The following is a 23,542-nucleotide window of genomic DNA, read 5'->3' as shown; positions in this document are numbered from 1 at the left end:
CATTATGTTGTAGAGACATTAGGTATTTTGCAAGCAGGAAAGATGAAAATTTAACAAAACCTTCGCCGGGAATCGAACCGCGAACCTCTGGAATACCGTCCTAGTGCGCAGATCACCAGACCACGAAGTCACGCCAAGAAGGTGAGAGAAATACCTTATATACTCCCCCTTTTAAAAAGCGGCTGGGGTTTCTAGGGCGCCCAATCTCCAAATCCTGGGTGGGGAGAAATCATCGACCACCCTTTCATTTCGGGCGCCACTGTAGAGACATTAGGTATTTTTTGGAAGCAGGCAAAATGAAAAATTAGCAAACGCCTTCGCCAGGAGTCGAACCACGGACCTCTGGAATACCGGCCCAAAGTGCAGAACCACTACACCAAGAAGGCACGCTAGGAAGGTGGGAGAAATATCTTATATACTCCCCCTTTTAAAGTCTGACTGTAGTTTTTAGGGGACCTAGTCGCCAGATCCTGGGTGAGGCAAATCATCGTCCAACACCCTTTTAGTTCGGGCGTCACTGTAAAGACATTAGGATTTTTTAGAAGCAAGAGAGATGAAAAATTAGCAACCGCCTTCGCCGGGAATCTAACCACGGACCTCTGAAATACCAGCTTCGTGTGCTGACCACTACACCACGAAGGCACGCCAAGAAGGTTGGAGAAATACTTTTGTTTATAAATCTTATGATGTAATTATAAAAAGTCCATATTTACGAGTTCTGTTCTTGTCGACAGCAATAAAATAAGCTTCACCAGTAGCCAGAAGTTTAAAACTGTTTAATACCGATAGTTCGACGCGGATTCGAAACCAAATGAATGGGATAGCTGTAGAGTTGGTTTTTGTGATTTCTCTATCGGTAACGTGGATTTAAGCCAGTTGCCTTTTGAAAGTCCTCCTAGAAGACATCCCTTCCCTGTACCTCTTATATATGTCAATAACCTAGCCTAACTACCTATAGAAGATAATGACTTAACTAAATATTTCTATAACCGTAATAACGTTCGTACTTGAAATACGTAATAACGTATTTCAAGGAGCTATCAATGCCTTTCGAAATACGTAATAAATGTTAGAAAATTGCTTTTTCAATATATTTAATCTTATTTTCGAATGGCTACGCGCTCATAGCATATATATTTTGTGTTTCTCATTCCCAACTAGCTTTTTCACTAAATTATAGGACTATAATTCTAATATTTATAATAATTAAATAAGTTAAAAGTATGAAAAGTCCACCAGTTCTTTTTTCCAAAATAAGGAGCTGTAAACAATAAAATTATTGCTTTTGTTTTCTGGTTTTTATATACCATGCGTTAAAGAAAAAAATTTCAAACAATGTGTTTTTATAATCTCCAATGTTGTATCAGTGATATCAAAAATTAGAGTGATGCATCACAAAAATTATTAATAAAAATAACTACCTCCAAAATTTAACATTTGTGATGTTCCTTAAATTAAAGTTCCAAGTTTTTATTTTCAAGATTTTGTAAATGTAAGGGTAACTAACATTAACTTTTAAAACGCAAATGAACTTTAAAATAATGATATTAACATAATTAATAGAATAAAATTTATTTAAACTTTCAGCTTCAAATTTATAAAAAAAAATAATTTAAGCCATTTCTTACAAATATAAAAAAGACAGATTAAACTTGCAAATAAAATTTACACGGATTTATTTAGCTTTCAGTAGAGAACTGAAACTGTTATGATGGTTTAGCTTCTTTTTACTTATGGTACTCCTACAAACAAAGAGTTGAAAATAAAAACCGGTGACGTTACATTTCACTAATGTCAATCTAATGCTTCTCTCTTTGAACAGCTGCAGACAATACTAGTTGACATTACGTTGTTGGGCTCCATATGTCACAGACAGATAATTTTATAGGGGAAAATTAGCTTTTGGCTTTTCCCTGTTTCCCCCTTAATGAATGTTAACACTTGAACCTTGCGGACCTAGTTTCTCAATGAACTGTCATACAGATCAAATCTTCAAAGAAGGACCTCTTCACTCGTACCTGTGACTTTAATTGTTAATTATTTATTAAATTTTTTTCTTTACATGATAAAACTTTCTAAATTCTGAGAAAACTTTATTTTTTACTGGTTATTTATTTATTTATTTATTTAGTAGCCCAAATGGGCTTTAGCCCAGAAGAGCTATTAGTCATTTTGTGTCTAATCTCAAAAAGCGTTGAATCACTTTTCAAATTATTGCCACCAAATATTATTATCCTCTATTGCATTTAAAGAAATTAAATAATGAATAATCTGCATGAATATATGTATGTTTCTCGCACTGTGAAAACACAACGATTCCTAGAGCCATCATATTTTGAATAAAGTGATCCTCCACCCGAATATGAGCACCTGGAAACTTGAATTTTGAATTTCGAATTTGTTTATTATATGTTTCTTATTTTGTAAACTTTTAACGAATTTTTGATTAAAATATTCATTGATTTAAACCGAGCAGTGGCAACACTCTATGGAATAAAACACTTTTGTCTCCAGCACGGGAGACTGTCTATCGGAAATTCTAAAGTTATTCTTTTTTAAATATTTTTAGCCCAAATCCTCTCGAAACATGTACGTATGTGTAAATAAAAAAAGCCCTTTTGGGCGTAATATAAAGTCTGAAAGCTTTCAGATTTTTTTCATTTATTTATTTATTTAAATCATTATTCGTTTTGTTAACTCTAATTTTAGCTTCTCATTTTCCACAAAGTATACCACGAGGCGTACTCAAGTCACAATTAAGTTGAGTTGCATTCTGAATTCTGTACGTATATATTTTGGAAAATGTTGACTTTCTCCGAAATCTTGCTTAGCCGATGTAAATGTCTATCTGACAAATTTCCCGAGCTGACAAGTGTGAATAATGTATAGACTGTAAAGAGATTAAAGTGGATGTGACTCGCAATAGGTAGTACCATTGCGATAAAATGATCTCGTCTTTTAGAAGACTTCATCATTTAGATTTCATTTTCTTATTTCAAGATATCATTTTGAATATATCTTTTTCGTAAAGCATCTAATTGATAACTTTAGTTAGAAAACAAATACTATATTTTTCCGCATATAAAACAATAGGTAAAATTTTGCTGAAAAACAGCAGCCAAAATTTAAAATCCGTGTATAAGCCAGATTTAAATTTGTCCTATGTATCGCTAAGAGTTCAAATAATTGGCCACCTGTCTAAAATCCACCTATCAAAGAAGTTGAAGAAAAATGCCAAGTCTTCACCAATTCCAAAAGTAGGATAGAAACGATCGTTGGATCTTTCAAAAGATATTATATTTGCGGTGCTATCAGAAGCCACACTTTGTGCTTACTAAGCAGCCAATCATTTTTAGCGAGGTAAGTAACAGTAAGTTCAAATGTAAAATTAAAATTCAAATAAAATAGTAGCCAAAGGTTGTACGGATCAATTAACGCGAAGTTGGCTCAAAAGTTAACCGGGATGGATATCAACTTTCTTTCTTTCCGCCATCGACGGAACAGCTGGCCCACTGGGTTAGGTGCTTTTCAGCCTGTTGGATCCCGTCGATGGAGCCAAAAATAAATAAAAATATAAATAAAAATAGCTTCGTATTGTGTCCTTCAGGAATTGATTAGATTTAGATACTAGCACTAGTATTAGATTAGATAAGATAGATACTAGTATTAGTATTATTATATTAGATACTTAGTACTGTGGTCTTCGGGAACTGGCCATGCTAAATGAGAAACATTTTTCACTATTATGGTACATGTTAGGCATATAGATACATTAAGGATTTGATATAGACTTAGGTACAGGTGTAAAGATGAACAAATACGTTACAAATTGTGAAACACATTAAATGAGTTCTGGATTAATCATAATATTAACATAATTCAAAACAAAACAAAAACATAAAACAAGACATTAAGTATATTAATATATGTACAGAGCGAGTTGCTGACGGCACGGTGTCTAAGGAAAAAAGTCACTCCAGGCTGTCAGCAATGCTTTTAGCATGAAAATGCAGTCTCTAATGCGGATGAGAGTATATTTATTCTTAATTTTGTTTTTGCGCCATACCGGCATATTGATTGCCGCAGGATTTTTAAGTGTGAATTCGCTGTGTGCGGGCAATCATACAAATAGTGATCTGGGTCACCAGTACTGCCACAAATACATTGTCGCTGTCTCTTCGGCGAAATCTGTGAAGATAGGACATATATAGGATATGCCCTGTCAGATATTGTGTGAGCTGCGAAGAACTGCTGTTTAAATTCTGATTTACTTTTGGATAAAAATTATACAGTCTTCTGCCTGTGGTGCTCGACTCCCAATAGTTTTGCCACTGTTTCATTAATTCGCATTTTAGAGTGGTTTTCAGATATGAGTGCGGAAGGGGCACACTATTGCTACTCACATGAGGTTCATTGGCTGCGCTTTTCACAATCACGTCTCCTGCTTTATTTCCTTTAATCCCCGTATGGGCTGGAACCCATTGACGCTTGGGCCTCAGACTTGCAGGAATTGAAATTAATTATTTTTGTATATCTCTGACTATGGAATGTCTACTATTGCCTCTCTGGATGGCCTACAAGCTTGACACTGAGTCTGTGTAAATTACTGTATACCTTTCATTGGTTACAATAAAGTTCAGAGCTTCTTTAAGGGCTTAAATTCTGCCTGACACACTGATTTGCTGGGATGAAGCATCTAAGCCCATGAATGGATTATGAGGTCGCCCTCCATTACATACCAGGCGCTGCCAGTCCCTAGCTCTCCTTTGGAGCCATCAGTATAGACAGCTGAGTATTGGAGCCAACAGTATAGACAGTTGAGTATAGATAGCTGAGTACGTGGAGGATTACAGCTTGCTTCTGTATCGAAGTTTGCAGGGTGGCAAGGAGCGCGGGCAATGTGATTCTCGTAGTCCGAGTATACATAAGTCTTACTCCGGATAGTAATGTCTTCAATCTGATCGTTCTCATCACAGCACTCTAGCTCTGTACTACCAAGTGCAGGGGCGGAAGATCTGCCAAGACATTTAAAATGCAGTTGTTGGAGAGGTACGGAATCCTCTGAAGATGCTCAGAAGAAATGGTCTTTGCGCCGAGTTCAATGCTTGTTGCATGTTAATCGTGGCATTGACCCATGTGGAGACGCCATGAAGTGCTATGCGCTCAGCAACGGTGGCATACCATACCTTGAGCACCTGCGAGGAGACACCCTATCTAGGAGCAGCTGTTCTCCTCATTGTGTTAGACAGTTTATGCAGCCTTTCCTTAAGATCCTTGATGTGAGGGAGCCAGGATAATCTGTCATCTATGATTTCACCCAAGTGGCCGAAATGTCTCACGAATTATATTTCTGCCCTGGAGGTTTACGCACGGGGTACGCTCGTGTCTTTTTCCTGGGCTAATCAGCATTCCTTTTCTTTTTGCTCTTGAACCTCTAAGCTTATGTATGTTCACTGCCCCAGCGTTTTATTTTGTATAACGCATTTTGGGAATTTAGGCTGTGTGCGTTTGAAATAAGCAAGTAGTCGTCAGCATACGCTATTATTTCTGATATTTCATTATGATCAAACAGGTTGAGCACGGTGTCTGCTACCAGGTTCAACAAAAGTGGACCTATGCAGGAGCCCTGTGGGCAGCTTTTCGCCACCTTTTATATGTAGATGTCTCCGTCCGCTGTAGCTTAAATTCTTCTTTCAGTTAGGTAGCTGTATATCAAATCAAACAAAACTTTGAGGCAACTGATATCTTTGAGACATTTCAAAACATCATGCGACCACAACGAATACAAGACACTTTGAATGTCTATGCTGATGACAACAGTATGTAGTTTAATCCTAAGTACCGTGTTCCGTAGGTGATTCAGTGCGTGATTCACGGACTTCTTGCTATAAAGACATATTGCCTAGCATTTATGAGTTTATTAGCATTAATGTAATAGCGGCAATTGTAATACAAGGCCGAGACTGCAAATCCAATCTTATCTAGCAATTCTAGTACCATGCCTTCAAGAGGTAGGATACGCTCTGTCTTACAGTCCAAAATCTCCACTTAAAATACCCGCGAACTAAATCTACATGCTGACGGGAAAACGAGAGAAGTGACAGTAAATATCCAAAACATAAAATGACTGCTTATTTAAAATAAAGGCATCGTGCACGTATACTAATATTGAAAAATTTAATTAATGTATATTAGATTTAAATACAAACAATATTTTTCAATTAATTTTAATTGCTCTATTTTCTCATGCATTTTCCTCTTTTTTTTACTAATTTTATTGCCCGAATATTGAGAGAAGAAAATCCTGCGAATAATTTAATTTCCGAAGGACACAATTATAGTAAAAACATAAATTGAAAATACTTATCTATAAACTACAATTAATTACCACACTAATTAAAAGTTAATCATCTACAAACTACAAGTAATTACCACAATATTATTTCTCTAAAAGAAATCTACCGGAATTGTAAAGTCGGTCACTTTGTGTTCGCTTTGCTGTGATTGGTCGGTTCTGCTATTAGATTTGCATGAAGTTTAACAGTTAGAAGTGAAACATTTGACATGACCTTTCACAGATAATATGCAAGTCTTTGTTAAAAGTAAGGAAACAGTATATGGACAATTCATTTTAAAATTTAGGAGAACTTGTTCTCTGAATGCATTAATGATGAGTAAATTCACGCTAATATCTTTAAAATTTTCAGAACCTAGCGCTTCTAAAAATACGCAAGGATATATGGTATTATTATTCTTAATAATTAATAATTTTTATCGAAGTATATAAATCGTTTTGAACTTGTATATAAGGCGATCCCCAAACTTCAGCAGCAAAAATATTTTGCTACAGTCTCTCTCTCGGCTTATTATACGGTAACTCTCGAAATGATTTAAATAGCCAAGCCAAAGTACGCAGGACTACCTGTCTAAAGAAAGAAATGCTTTCCTGGAGAACTTTTTAAGGGCAACTGTATCTTGTATTCTTGTTATACATGGAGAAAGCTATGCAAATGGGCAACTTTTTAATAATAAAAGAATTTTTTTTTTCATTATTATGCATTAAACAATATTCTGAAGCTTTAGTTGATGCGGAGAAAACGTTTTCAAATGAAAAAAAAAATTCTTTTTTAATTTCCATTATTATGTCAACATGCTTGTTAGATACTTTCTTATTTTAGAAAACTTGTTGTTGCAGATTAACGTTTTCCTGCGTGAATCAAATAATTTTAAAGGGTCTGTGGAGGAAAGACTGAAGAGCTAAGTACAGCTGTGCTCAGTAATATTAAATTAAGTAGTTCAAGTTTTTTAGCGTATTTTTTAATATTTTCCACTAATAGTTTTACTAACATACAAGAAATTATAGTATTCCTCCGTGCTTACTTTCGTGGTGGGAATGGCAGTAAGTTGGAAGATTCTTGGCTCGAATCCTTAGTAGGCTTAGTTTTTCCCCCCTCATTTCATATTCACAAAAATTTAATACCTCTCAAACATAATACTTTGCACAGAATAACTCGTAAGTAAAGAGTTAATTTGCCTAATTTTTCTGCCTTTAACACATCAAAGAAATGTTATTTTTTCCTCTTCATTTTTGTTAACTATAAAATTCTATTCGTCATAATCAAATGTTGCTGCCAGTCGATGATACTCTATAATACATTGAATGTAAAATTTCTCCAAATCCAAAATAAAATTAAGAGGTCATGTGGAAATTTTATAACATGGATTGCAAGATTTTTTTTTTTATTTTTATTTTTATTTATTTATTTTTTTTTTCAGTTTTATTTAAATAAAAATATACTTAATAGCAGTTTGATATCCTTCTGTGTTCAAAACTGAACTGAAAAAACAAAATCAAAGGTTTTAAATACTAAAGCCATTCTCAAAGGAATTCTAATTTTCGTCAAAAATCAGTATTCAGTTTTATAAGTTGATAATAATAGATATTTTCTCCGTATCGAAATGACTGTCTGGTTTCCATAAATTATTTATATCGAAATTATTGTTTAATTTAAAAAAGTAATGTTTTTTCCAATCAATCAGTAAATTCAAGGTGCAAGTATAATTTATTAAGTACAATACATCTGTTTCAAAATATTCTAAGATCTATAAATCGACATCAATCACTTTTAAAATGTAACTTTTAATATGTGCAATATTTACAGATCATTGATCAAAATATGGTGGTTCAGTTGACAAACAAATCTATATGCTTTCATAATCGAAAATCGAAATCAAATAGGAACCGAAGTGTTCCTAATCAAATAGTGTGCGAACCATCAGACTTCCATCTATCGAGCTGCCGGTGGAGAGTCTATCGAAATTCAGAAGGCACATCGCGTCGCGTTAACACGCACCGCTAGCGCCATCTATCAATTAATCAAAATAATTTCCACACACTCCCCACCTGAACTCTGTCAAGAGTTCACATTAATCTAACAACAATCAAATTTATACCAATAAGTATTTTAACATATAATTATAAAACAATTGATAAGTATATTAATGAATAGAAAATATATTCAAATTATAATCACTATACTAAATTCCAAAAAAAAAAAAAAAAGGTATGTTAATCATCAAATATAATTTGACACTCAGTAAATTTGAACTATTCTTAATCTAATCATATGAAACTAAATTATCAAAATAAACAATTGCATAAAACATATTCAATCATATTCATATTATTAAACAATAAAAAAAATTTTTCAAAGTTCCAAAGGATATAATAATTGAACTAGTCGTTTTATTATTGTTCCATCAGCAGTTTTTAGTTCACAAGAACGAACTTTATTATCACGACCACGAAAAACGCTTATCACTCTGCCACAGTTCCACAAAAGTTTGCACTTATTGTTGCCTTCAATTAATACAAGATCATCAACTTTTAGATCATCATAAACGTTAGGATTTTTTAATTGATGAGCTGTCCGAAGATCCATCAAATATTGTTTTTTCCATTTAGTCCACAATTGCCTAACCAATAAGTTCTTGGTAAATCTTTCTTTTGGTCAGAGAGGACTTGGTAGAGCCATCTTTTACAATGGAATTAAAGTTGATAGGTAATGTAGAATCTTTGTTTCCAAAAATCAAAAAATTGACTGGCTTCAGTGGCAACGGTTCCTTGTGGTCACCGTACGCATATGTCAAAGGACGAGAATTCAAAACAGCTTCCACTTGTGCTAAAACTGTTGACAATTCTTCAAACGTTAGTAAAGCTTTATCGAGAATTTTTCGTAAGCACTCTTTCACTGATTTTACTAATCTCTCGTAGAAGCCTCCCCACCAAGCCCCTCGTTCTATTATAAACTTCCAACTGATTCTTTCATTCGACAGAAAATCCTGGAATTTCTCATTCGACAATAGTTTAGAGAAATGTTCGAGTTCCTTTTTTCCCTTTTTTAAAAGTTTTTGCATTGTCCGAATAAATTACTTGACAATTGCCTCTCCTAGATGTGAATCTTTGGAATGCCATCAAGAAAGAATCCGTAGAGAGATTTGGTACAAGTTCCAGATGTATGGCTCTAGTGATAGCGCATGTAAATAATGTTACATAGGCTTTTTGACTTCCTTCGATGTTTTTTACGTAAATCGGTCCAGCAAAATCGATGCCAGACACGTAGAATGGTGGTGTCTCATTGATTCTGTCCTCTGGAAGTTGAGAAGTGGTCTGGTCAGCAGATTTCAATGAATATCTTTTACAAGTAAGACATTTGTTTATTATTTTCTTGATAAATTGACGTCCTTTTGGGATCCAAAAGCGATTTCGAATTTCAGCTAAGGTCGTTGCTACTCATCCATGCATCATTTTAACATGTGCACTTTCTACTATCAAATTCGTTAGTCAGGAGTCTCTTGAAAGAATTGCCGGATGTTTTTCATCATGTGACAAACTAGAATGTTCTAATCTTCCACCTGCTCTCAGTATCCCGTTCTGGTCTAAAAATGGGTTAAAAAGATATAAGGATGATTTCTTTTCGACTTTATTCGCTTTCTTCAGAGACTCAATTTCTTCGGGATAAAAACGTTCTTGTTCAGATCGAATCCAATAATTTTTGGCATCCACTATTTCTTCAGTCGTTAATGGTCCTGTCAAATGGTTAGTTTTCCTAATTTTACCAATGAATCGTTTCATCCAACCAGTTATTCTCAACAATTTCCTTAAATTACTATATTTTGAGATGTCTATAAGCCTTTCTTCAACTGCTGTGCACACAAATTCATAAATATCATTAATATTCTTGCGGTATTCTAATTCTTCCTCAATGACAGGTTTCTCTTCATTCTGTCGAGGCCACAATTCAGACGACATTCTAAGCCATTCTGGTCCTTGAAACCGGATAGGATTGTTTTTCATCTCATTAAGTTTAGCTCCTCTCGAAGCCAAATCAGCGGGATTACATTTACCGGGGCAGTAATGCCAATTTTCAGGGGATGTCAAATTTTGTATTTCCTGAATACGATTTTTAACGAAAAGCTTAAATTTCTTTGCACAGTCTTTTATCCAGAAAAGTGTGATTTTTGAATCAGTCCAGAAAAAACAAGAAAGTTGTAACTTCAAAACTTTAGTGATGCTAGCGCCTAATTTGGCTGACAAAAGAGCTCCCATTAGTTCCAAACTAGGTAAGGTGAGCGGTTTTAAAGGCGCTACTCTAGTATTTGAAGCAACAAAAGCCATAAATATTTGTTCATTGCTAGAAATTATACGCAGATACGCTACTGTACCATACGCCTTTTTGCTAGCGTCAGAAAAACAGTGTAGTTCAATCCTTTTCACATCACTATTGCCGATTGCAGAAAAATAATATCGTGGAATACCAATTTCTTCTAAATTGGAAACTTCTTTGCACCATGTTTTCCATACAGAACATAAATTTTCTGGTAGTTCATCATCCCAATCTAAAGCAAGTGTCCAAATTTGCTGCAATATGATTTTGACTCTAAGTACAAACAGTGATAATAGACCTATAGGATCAAAAATTCGTCTTATTGCTTGTAGGACAAAACGTTTAGTATTAACTTGTTTTGATAGAAATGTTATCAAATTTTTTTACATCAAAGTAAATTATGTCACTTTTATTGTCCCAAGCGACTCGTAACACTTTCAGTGGAGGATTTCTAGCTTCCGAAACATGACTAGATTTCTCGGATTCAAAACCTTCTTTAATCCACAATTCGCTCAGTTCTTGAGAATTGGTGTGCCATTTATGTAGAATCATACTAGCATCTCTAAATATGTTAACGCATTCTAAACTGGTATTGGAAGCAAGTTCAACGTTTTGGTGTCCTCCAATGATGTCATCTACATAAATGTGATCGTTTAGAAATTCGCAAGTGGCAGGATAGGTTTTCTCATGTTGTTTCAAATGGTGTTTAATGGTTGCAGCCATTAAGAACGGACTGCTATTTACGCCAAATAACACACGTGTGAACCGATAAATTATAAAATTTTGTGGATCATCGAATGGGTTTTTAGTAAACAGAAAACGCGTTACATCTCTGTTCTTCTCATCTACTTCTATCTGAAGAAAAGCCTGCTTTATGTCACTTGTAAATGCTACAGGATGAAGCCTGAAGGCCAACAGAAGTTAAAAAATGTCAGGATACAAATTTGGACCAATATGCAAGCAGTCATTTAACGAGATTTCACCAGGTCCATAGACACGCGTCGAATACGATACGTAGTTTACTAGTAATTCGATCACTACGAACGATTTCTCTGTGAGGTAATCGTTTCAGCGCAATCGCTTTATTGTCATGTGACTCATATTTTCTATCAGACTTCCATGCCAGCCTAACCTTGTAACGAGAATTTCTGTATAAAATTTCCGATTCGAATTTTTTCATTATGGTATTGTCTAATGGGTCGGATGATTCAGTTTCAGGTTTTATACCTAAACTTTCAAGCTCCCAAAATTTCTTTATCTGCTGATCAGATATGTTTATTCCTCAACTACGATATTAAAGGCTGTGGATGTGTATGTTGTACCTTTAGTGCAACCTAGCAGAGACCAACCGAATAACGTTTCAGCAGCTACTAAATGTTTGTTTAAACCCTTAAGTTTCCCAGTTACTACATCATAATAATGATCAGCTCCTATCAAAAGAGTAATTTTTTCTTTGCAATCCCAAGAATCTGCGAGTTGTAAACCTTCTAACTGTTTGCCTAAAATGTGTCTATCCAGATTAGGAGGTGGTAAATCATAACTTGAAATTTGTTCAGTTACGAGAGCTTCAATTTCGATTTTCAAATTCAGTGTTTCCTTGTTCTGTAATTTTATCTTAACAACGTCAAATGTTTTTCTAATGGGTGTTTTATTTCCAAACGTAAATACCGAAAGAGCCTCTGTTCGAATAACAGGAAGCTTTAATTTATCCGCGATTTCTTTGCTTAGGAAGGAACGCATACTACCTGAATCCAGTAGAACTCTAATTAAAACCGACTGCGTAGTTGTTCGAAGTGTTACGCAACAAGTTTGAAGCGAAATAGTTTTAATTTTGCTGCGTGAGAATGCTGAAAGAACATGCGAATCTTCTATACTTTTATGTTTTTCATTTCATTCTTTCTCAGCGCGAAATCATATTGAACGGTTATGTCGACCTTTGCACTTGGAGCAGACGAGATCGCTTCGACAGTGCTTTATGCGGTGGTTTGATTTCAAGCAAAGGTAACATTTAGCATGTTTACGTAATAAATTTCTCTTCTCATCAACTGTCAATGATTCACAGTCTTCAGTAACATGTTTGGATGTATTACAAAACAGACAGCAATTAGTAGTTTTGTTTTCTTTAACCGGCGCCAGCAGCTGGTAAGTGGAATGAGCGATATTCCCCTTCCCTCCCTTCTCTTTATAAACACAGGAAGTGCTTTCTGATTTATGAGTGGAGAGCAAAAGATGGCTTCTCTCGCGACTTTCTAATTCTGAACGAACAAACTGCAATAATTCGTCAACATTAAAAAAAGATGACGAATCCGTTTCACGATTGAATTCTAAGGTTATATCAGACGGCAGAGTTTTCATTATGGCTGGAATCAACATATAACTGTATTTATCCGGTGTGACTTCTAATGATATCAAGCTGCGTATTTGAGTTTCTATAGTGTCACAAAGTTTGCGAAGTTTTACAGTGTCACTGGATTTGGTTACTGGGGTAAGATTCAGGAGTTTTTGCATGTGTGAGTTTATAATTATATCTTTTCTGCCAAACCTGTTTTTAAGTATTTCGACAACTTCATCGTAATTTTCTTCCAAAATGCAAAAACCTTCTATCGCGTTTGCAGCGTTGCTGCATAAGTACGATTTTAAATAATTAAATTGTTCGATCTTTGTTAAAGATTCATTAGCGTGGATTCCTACTTTGAAAGAGTTCCTAAAACTTGTCCACTGTGTATAATCTCCATAGAATTTAGCGATGGTTAACTTTGGCAGACGCGTACATTTATTGCTTTCGATTTTAGAATTAGTTTCGTTAAGAGTGTTTTCATTATCCGAATTTGTTACTTTATTTAATTCTTTCAATTTTTTATTTGCTCTGAATTGACATAACTGAATTTTCTCTTCGTATTCGATACAAGATAGAATTTCTGTTTCAAACTCTTCGGCCTCTGATTTCAAGTCACGCTCTATCTGTGCATCGTGATTAATTGGTCTATTCGTGATTAATTGGTCTAAATTTTCTTCTAATGTACTTGTATCAATTTCTTCTTTATTCAACTCCGATTCGATTTTTTTTAGAATCTTGGACACGTTGGTCCTGAAAACTTTGCGTTTCGATTTTAATTTAAATCAAATAGGAACCGAAGTGTTCCTAATCAAATAGTGTGCGAACCATCAGACTTCCATCTATCGAGCTGCCGGTGGAGAGTCTATCGAAATTCAGAAGGCACGTCGCGTCGCGTTAACACGCACCGCTAGCGCCATCTATCAATTAATCAAAATAATTTCCACAACGTCTATGTGAGTGTAATACGCATTTAGCTTTTATTTCATATGTGTTAATATAAATTTAAAATTACTTTATCATCATGAGCTATATTAATGAATTTTATGGCACAAGTAATGAATTTCGGGAGACTGCATTGAGATGGAAACATGGCTTTTTTTGTGTGTGACAGTTTATAATTATTTCCTTCGCCAACCTACGTAGTGCATTTTATAGCCTGTTGCAAAGAGAAAATAGCAACGTTTAATACTTCGGTATTTATGCTTTGAATGAAGTATAAACAGCTTGAATAATTTAGTCTATGTTAGTAAACGCAACTTGATGGTGTAATGCTCGTATGGCATTAAAGAATTCTAATTCCAAGATGCTAATTCAAGGCTATTGGAAGGTTTGATAATATAATTCAATGTTCCATCCATCTTCATCTCTGTCATAACAGCGTTTGGCTCGTAGCTAAATCTTAGAAACAATTTTGATCGAGACATCCCATTTTTAATCAATAGCCTCTATAATACCTTGCTTAGGTTTTTCATTTTTAAAGTTTCTCAATAGCTCCTGTAGAGACCCATTTCTCTCTTAAGACCTTAAATTGGATTTCTTCCCCATAGCTCTATAAAACAGATTGAAATTATAGTACCAAAATTCTGTTTTATAAAAGTAGAAAGAAGTTAACATATTCATAACCTCTCTTCTCTCTTCTTTCTCTTTAATCCAACACAAATTTATAAATCATAAAATCATTTCGATACTGAGGGAGTATTATTTTTTTATTAACAGAAAAGAAATGTGTTTATAATTTTTGAAATTTTTAAAACTTGAACTTTAAGTATTTTTTACTTGTAAGTACTTTTTCAAGTGCTAAACAGTATCTTCAAATTGTCATATTGCAAGTTTTAAAATTTTTGTAAAGATTTCTAATAAAAGTTTTAGCTCGCGATCTCTTAAACGTTTTAGAAAAAAGATGCAATTTCGGTTCAAAATGGTACTTCAACCTCCCTACTTTTTTAAAGTTTATAGAATAAGATTTTTATTACTGTTAACAGACACACACATATACATATATATATACACACATATACATATATATACTTCATATTTTACCATAAACACTGACAAGATGGATTTGGTTTAAATTTTATTGCATGATTATTTTTCTAAAGTTACATGGCTACATATTCTTTAAAGTACGTCCCATAACTCTACAAACCTTTACGCACTACCAACGTTATTCAGCCAGTGGTAATGGAATGGAAATTGTAAAAATTTTGTTTCCGAGAAGATGAAGACTTTTAATAGATGTTTTATATCGCTAACGTAAAAATATAAAAATTTAAAAAGAAAATATTTCTTAACCATATCATTCTTAAATGAAACCTGTTAGATCTATCAATGACTTTTCTTTATAGTTGTTATCATTATCATGGTTTTAGTTAAATGCTGTATAAGTAAAAGTAATTTTTTTAGCCGTTATAGCAGTCTTTATCATATGCGACTGAAAACAAAATCGCAGGCTGTACAAGTAATGGGAAAATTTAAATCAAAATTGCCAAGAAAACATTTCAACAAAATTTGAATATAATCAGTCTAATATATATATATATATATGTTCTCTATACTATCACTCCAATATTTCCTAGAAATTCTGTTGAGGCGTTAATACAATTTTGCTTTTCAATTTTATTTTAAGCCGCACAGAACCAAGATTATGATGATTATGATTATAGCTAAAAAATAGCGTTTTGGCATTTTGTGCCTTTAACTAAAATCATGGAATTAAAAAAAATTAATAAGGCTTAGAATGTCAAAAGGCATAGAATTTTGAAGGTTAGAAGTTGTCAGAGCTAAACGAATCAACAAAGAATATGGTACAAGACCAGTAAAACGCATAACACCAGCCCTGACATTTGATGACTTGAGCATGCCCAAAGTGGAGAAATGGAAATCCTTGGAATAAGGTGTCATTAATAAATCAGTAATAAATTTATCTCGGTTTCGCCTGTTGAAAGAAGTGATCGTAAGAAAACGTTTTTATGAATAAAAATATTAAATCAACTTAAATAGTAGTAAGAAAAATATCAGCAATCTTCAACGTGCTCCTGATGTGCAGCTGTTAGCAGACTGAACCTGTCGTTTGAACGTTCCATGGTCTGAAATATGGTTAAGAAAGGTTTTCCTTTAAACAAGCTGGCTGCATGGGTGTTTTCGTGGTTTTCCCCATGTGTAACGTGTATACGAGCCAGTTTCCCTTAGAAAGTCCTCCACGAAGGCATCCCTCCTCTTAGGCAGATAACCCTCGAGGCTTTGCCATAATCACATACACACACACCTTTAAACAAGTTCAACTTCTAGTGAAGATCTCAGAAATTTTAAAGATCGTGCGTTTCTAGACGTCTCCTGTCTCTGTATGTCTTCAAAATAATGTTTTCTATTCACTTTATATCGATACTGCAAAATGTAAGTTCGTAGATCTTTCTCAAATATGTCTGAATTTATATTCTAGATGCAAATGATAATATGTTGGTAAATGTAAAGGAAAGGTAAAACATTAAATTTCATCTATCAATCTGTACTCATAATTTTGCATACTGGAATGATATAGTATCTTATAGATTGTTTAAATTCTAACATTATCCATCAAATCTATATACTTTCTATATCATTTAATTCAAGATATTTTCATTTTAAAACATTTGAGAAAATAAGAATTATCATGAGTTTATGACAGCAGTAATAGTTTGTTATTTTGTTATAGTTTGGAAAAATATTAGGGGGATGTACTTATGTGTATGATATGCGAGAGCTTACATTTGCCAAAGCTACAGACAAATCCCGTAAGTATAACTTTTATATGCATAAATTTCTCTCTTTTACACAAGACAGTTATTTGACAAAAAAAAATAATATAGGCTTTTCTCAGAGTCTCTGTAACTTAGTCTTGCCTTCATAGTATTCAGTCACCATAATGAACATGAATACAAAGATGATGAAATTATATATGGCGATTTTTATGACAGTATTACCTAACAGAGGAGCAGAAACATAAAAAAAAATTGTTATATCAATTATTATATTATTGTAATTTATCCAGGTACAGCCCCGTTTAAAAAATTAGACTGAAAGACGTTTTCGATTACAGCGAATATTCTTTTACAGTTATGCACAAAACAGCTCGCAAAAATCGCTTTTTTTTCCTACCTTTCTTGCACTTCAACTGAGATCATATTACAGAGAAATGGGGGAAACACAGAAACTTAGTGTAAATTTCTGTCATTATTTCAAACAAAAAATGAGAACACTTTTCAAAATATACTTTATTTCCAATACCTCTTTGCCTTAAGCCTTTAAAGAAATTATGTTTCAGTTCTGGTTTCGTCAACAGATGGCGCCATGTTATCTTATCTAACCACTATATCTTATCTCGTTCATTTGCGCTTTTGCAGCTGAGGATGTTTTAAGTATTTCATTATTTGTAGAATTGTTTTTAGATCCTTTAAAATAAATGGGTATTTATAGAAAACAAACCAGGTATATTTTGGCCTATTTGACAAACACGCACTTGTCTAAAACAATAGTTCTCGAAGTGGATACTGTAAAATCCCTGAGGTTTCCCTCCATTCCTGTATTGAAATATCACAAAAATAATTTGAACAATATGAATAAGAGCGCTCTTTCTCAGTCACGTTCAATGTAAATATTATACTCTGTATTGTAAAAAGTAAATAAATTCATATCTCATTTCAGTGATTCCCTTTTTATAATTTTTAATGTAAATAAATTTTCAGCTTTCAGAAACGATAATTTTCCAAAATTTACGAAGCTTCAGAGTTTCGTAGTGTAATTGTAACGAATAATTCAATAATTCCTCTGAAAGAACTGCTAACATTTCTTCACCTTCTTCCTCCACCAGATGAGATTTGCCCTCTTCTTCAAAAGTAGAAACACTGACATGCATATTGTTCTACCAGTCAGATTCAATCAACATTTTGCGTTTGAGTTATTTCAGCTTAATACCGAAATTAAATATTTCTGTTGCGTCTTTAATATGTATTTAATGTTTACAATCGGATTAGGAAAGGATAATTTTAGGCGATAATATTACAGTTATCAAAACCGATGTTTATTTATGTCTTCAGAAACAGTGATCAGTTTTACAGATGATCGCCTTTGTTACTTGGTCATCATGGGAAGCTTGGCAGCGTATTTCCGAGTGACTGTTTGTAAAGAATAATGAATTGAATTAAATTATATGGAATTAAATTATTGTAATTAAATTATACAATCAACATTTAGGAAAATAGAAAAAAATTTCTGTAAAAACTGAGTATTAAAATATGTACTCTATAAAATAATTTGTAATTCCAGTCTCCATTTTTTTCAGTCGTCGGACATTTTGCTTACTTTGTTACAATTTATCAAGATAATTATCCTGAAATGATGAAAGCTGTATATATCATTAACCGTAAGTAACATTATTATTAATTTTTAAAGATTCTACTCACTAAGAATTAAATCTAGATAAATATAAATAAACTCTCAATACAACAAAAATATATCATTAGGAATTTTTTTTTTTCTTACAGCCCCTATGATCTTTTCTATTCCTTTTGCAATCATCAAAGCGTGTTTAACAGGAACTTTACTCAGCAAAATTTCTATTTTGTCAAAAGGTAAACACATAAGAAATTTTTATTCCTTATATATCTATTATATAAATTTTTTGTGCAACTAATAATGCACCAAGAAACTTAACTAGTTCTTTTCATGAAATTTATTGTGAATTGATATTTAAAATTCCGCACTAGTTTACAGTTTAATAGATCTTATAATATGCGGTGTATATTATAATTATCATGAAAGTAATGCTATCTTTATTATCACTTGTTATAAGCTATCAATATGATTTATGATAATGCAAACACACACACACACACATATATATATATATTTGGCTACGAAGTAGCGGTATGACACATGAGTGGTTCATTCCTGGCTTGAAACAAAAGGGAGAACAAAAAGAAAGGCATAAATTACACGCACAATACTAAACTAGGACAATCACTAATAATATATTGGCGTTTCTATGTTCCATTTTTTTTTCATGAAATTCTCAATTTGCCAAAATTTCTTAAAATTAATTCAATGTTAAAATCATTAATTTCTTTAACATCGCTTACAGTGTCCTTAAAATTCTAAAGGTTTTCACGAAATGCTTTGCTTCACCTTGAAGACATATTAGGATTTTTTGGAAGCAGGTAAGATGAAAAATTAGCAACCGCCTTCGCCGGGAATCGAACCACGGACCTGTGTAATACCGGTCCAGCGTGCAGAATTACTACAATACGAAAGCACGCTAGGAAGGCGGGAGAAATAACTTATATACTACCCCTTTTAAAGGACGACTGGGGTTTTTAGGGGGCCCAATCGCCAATTCCTGGGTGAGGAGAATCATCATCCAACACCCTTTTAGTTTGGGCGTCACTGTAGAGACATTAGGATTTTTGGAAGCCAGAGAGATGAAAAATTTGCAACCGCCTTCTCCGGGAATCGAACCACGTACCTCTGAAATACCGGCTCAGTGTGCTGAGCACTACACCACGAAGGCACGCTAGGAAAGCGGAAGAAGTACCTTATACGGTTCTAAGGTATTACAGCAAAAAAATTCTGAAGAAGGTCTTAATGAGAAATTGTAAGTAATTAGTCTTTATTTATAATAGGTTCACTTGACTGCGTATCTGAACTCGCAAAATTATGAATTATAATGTCATTAAGAAAACTGTTCACAGTTGCTAAGCTGGCTTCATCACCAAGATTAATTCCACCGATAATAGGAGTATCAGTGACAACAATGGGCAAGATGAGTAATTGAATAATATGTGCTTGCAGTTAAAACATCAAGAACAACTAAACAATAATGAGCAATTAAACGATTATTTATTTATACACTGGTGTACAAAACTTAAGCAACTGGTGTTCTTTTTTGCATAACTCCACGAGAAATCATCAGAGGGAAATGAAATTCAGAATTAAGAAACAGCATTTTGTATTTAAACGATGACGAAAGCATAATTGTGCTAAAAATGAATACAATGCATACAGTATGAAATCAAACAAAAATAGGCTTTATTGAACTCATAGTATCGTTATACATGATTGTCTATACAAGAGGAAGAACAGCAAGAAGATGTTCCTTACTATGGGATATGCCCTCCCCTTACTGCAATGGTTGCTTCGAACGGTCTCTCCATACTCAGCACCAGATTGTCCAACAGATCTTGAGGTAAGAGTGCCCATTCCTCAATCAGCATCTGTTTCAGTTGCTGGGTGTTCCCCGGAGGATGTAATAATGCCACAAGGCATCTTCCCAAAGTATCCAACACATGTTCTACGGGATTTAAATCAGGGCAACCCGCTGTCCAATCCATTCGAGTAATATCTTCACTTTTCAGTAGCTTCTGAACAGCTAGTGGCAACACTGGTGGCAACACAGCAATACTGGAGTCTAGTGTTGCCGTGTATTGTTATCCATAAAAACGAAATCTGCTCCAATGGCACCTCGGAACAGACGCACATGGGGACGGATCACCTCCTGACAATAGCTATCTCCGGTTACAGAAATTCTGTCGAAAACGTGGAGCTCTGTCCGCCCGTTCAGCATAATGCCTCTCCAGATGAGATCTTCAGGACACCGTAACGGTCTCTTTCCGTGATGTTACTGAGATTAAACTGTATCCCGACCTCTCTCCAAATCAATTTGTGCTGTGAATTGCTTAAGGCACTAAAACGACGACTCTCATCCGTAAGGAGAATACGACTCCATTGATGAGATGCCAATTTTTGCGCTTCTTGCACCACTGTAAACGGTGACGCCGATAGCCAAGTTTCAAAGGGATGCAGCGTTCAAGACGGCAGGTGAATAAGCCACCTTTGTGAAGGTTCTGGACAAAGTAAACTGCGACACTTGTCGTCCCGTTGCTGTACACAGTTGTTGAACTATGGAGTGTGGGGACTGGTTTCGGGCTCTTTTCGCCTGCAGGACAATATATCGGTCATCCACTGCAGTTGTTTTCCTTGGGCTGCTACCACCAACCTTTCTAACAGCCGTACGTATGGTTTGTAAGGCTTTCCATGTGCGCGAAATGACACTTTTGTTGATTCCGAACTATTCAGCTCTACTGGTAACACTTCGCCTCTACTCTTTCGATCATTCTTCTACGTGTGAAGTCATCCAGATCATTTCTTCTAGCCAATATTTCACGAAAGAACTCCTTGCACTCCAGCGAATGTCTTTAATTGCGTCTCCATCCTTCCTTTTATGGTAGTCTGGAAATGAGCGCGCCGACCGTACGCACTTTGCGTACGCTCAAGTAGCCTGTGACGGTTTTTTCTTGACATTTGCATACATATGACCTTTCTACTGAATTGCGTGTTCATTGTACTGAACGCAAGAATCTCTTTTCTACAATTTAATGGCTATCAGATTAAAATTTACATTGTTGCTTAAGTTTTGCACACCAGTGTAGATAATGATGCTGAGAACCTGAGAAATTTCTACTAAAGATGATATATACTTGAGATGATATATTGGAAGATAGCATAAAAAAAGCTATCTTCCAATATATCATCTTTAGTAGAAATTTCTCAGGTTCATCTTAGTAGAAATTTCTCAGGTCCATAGAATGATTGATGATGAAGAAAATGAAAACATTAATGAAAATGAACGTACAAAAGTTTCGCCCTAAGATATGTTAAATGGGTTTGATACTTTACGACTGATACTCAACCCGGTGCCCGAAGCGACCTTTCATAGCGCCGGCCAAGCTTCGGTACTTTTTTTTTTTTTTTTTTTCTGCAACGATCTTTTTGGGCTTGCACATAGAGGGGGTACGGCGGGAGAGGGTTCAGAAACTTGGTTGGCCTTGTCTTTGGTTTCGGAAATATCGAGGGGGGAGGCATGTCTTAACTTTATCTTTCTTGTTTTTGAACTTTCAGTACCACACCTTTACAGTGATTTATATGATACAATATTAGTACCTAAAGCTGCACACATGATTTAGTGGCATAGTGTAGCTGATGTTTTGCAATAGAACTGAAAGTAAATGAGGGTTCTAGTCTGGTAGCGTGATAGTTCTATTTCAGACATCTTGTACTTAATAATTTTTTTTTAATTTCTCGAAACAGTGTTCGATAATGATTCTTAAAATCTTCAAATAAAGAAAAACAATATGAGGAACTTATGTCTCTTAGTGAAAATTCCAAAAAAAGGTCTCCTATTTCTTGGGGACGTAGAGAAAGTTTTAATACGGTTGTTGGCAACACTGTTGTGAGTGGTGCCTTCTCCGCTACCACATAAGCACGCAGGTGCTTCGCTCGGATTCGAAATGGAGCTCCCGATAAACGTTACCGCCAAGTGCGAAGTGCGCGCAGTTATTCGATTTTTGAACGCAAAAGGCGTTAAACCAGTTGAAATTCACCGCCTATTGACGGAAGTGTATGGACAGTCGTGCATTGATGTCAAAAACGTTCGCAAGTGGTGTAGAGAGTTTACAGCCGGTCGTACTGAAATTCATGACGAAGAAAGGAGCGGGAGGCCGTCAATTGCCGACGAGACAATCGCGAAAGTTGAGGAACTCATGCGTAAAGATCGGAGGATCACTCTGGATGCTCTCTGCATTTTGGTTCCTGAGGTTTCCAGAAGCACCATCAACAGAATTTTAACGAAAAAGTTGCAATATCGGAAGGTGTGTGCACGATGGGTGCCGCGCATGCTGACAGAAGACCACAAACCGCAACGGGTTGATTCTTCCCACGAATTTCTTCGCCGCTATGGAGACGAAAAGGACAACTTCTTGGACTCAATTGTCACAGGTGACGAAACCTGGGCATTCCACTTTACACGAGACAAAAAAACAGTCACGCGAGTAGCGGCATCCCTCTTCGCCCAAGCCACGAAAATTCAAGCAAACACAATCTGCCGGTAAAGTCATGGAAACTGTGTTTTGGGACAGGAAGGGGGTACTGTTGGTCGACTTTCTGACTGCTGGGACAACAGTCAACGCTGACAGGTACTGTGAAACACTGAAGAAACTCAGAAGGGCAATTCAGAACCTGAGAAGAGGGATGTTGAGCAAGGGTGTAAGCATTCTCCACGACAACGCTCGTCCTCACGTTGCCCGTCAAACCGTCGATCTCCTGCAAAATTTTGGTTGGAACATCATCACACACCCACCCTACAGTCCGGACTTGGCACCCAGCGATTTCCACCTGTTCCCTAAGTTGAAGGAACATTTGTCTAGACGGCGGTTCTGCTCCGATGATGAGGTGAAAGATGAGGTTCAACGCTTCCTGAAAGGCATGGCGGCAAGCTGGTATGACATGGGCATTGTAAAACTGCCACAGCGTCTACAAAAATGCATCGACCGAAATGGCGATTATGTTGAAAAATAAAGCATTCTTCAATCTTTAAAGTGATGTAGCAATTATAGAAAATAAACGGTTCTTTGTATATCTAAAAATATAAGAGACCTTTTTTTTGGATTGCCCTCGTACTTGCATCATACGAAGTTTCATATCTGACTGCTAAAAATAAAACGGTCGTACA

The 23,542-nt window shown here is 35.1% G+C and overlaps 1 protein-coding gene across 4 annotated transcripts in view; it reads left to right on the top strand.

The window, feature by feature from the left end:
• Positions 1-23,542, top strand: part of LOC118190013 (SEC14-like protein 2) — a 76,806-nt gene that overhangs the window by 39,895 nt on the left and 13,369 nt on the right. For all 4 annotated transcript variants that reach the window (XM_085810605.1, XM_085810608.1, XM_085810607.1 and 1 more), the window contains 3 exons: positions 16,697-16,775; positions 18,323-18,403; positions 18,525-18,611. In XM_085810605.1, the coding sequence (XP_085666731.1) occupies positions 16,697-16,775; positions 18,323-18,403; positions 18,525-18,611 (247 nt within the window). The remainder of the gene's footprint in view (positions 1-16,696; positions 16,776-18,322; positions 18,404-18,524; positions 18,612-23,542) is intronic.

Source organism: Stegodyphus dumicola, chromosome 2, assembly GCF_044657685.1.
Source record: "Stegodyphus dumicola isolate Sdum_Otavi_A_Nest chromosome 2, ASM4465768v1".
Lineage (NCBI taxonomy): Eukaryota > Metazoa > Arthropoda > Arachnida > Araneae > Eresidae > Stegodyphus > Stegodyphus dumicola.
The sequence above is the reverse complement of the archived record's forward strand: the minus strand, read 5'-3'. Positions and strand labels throughout refer to the sequence as shown.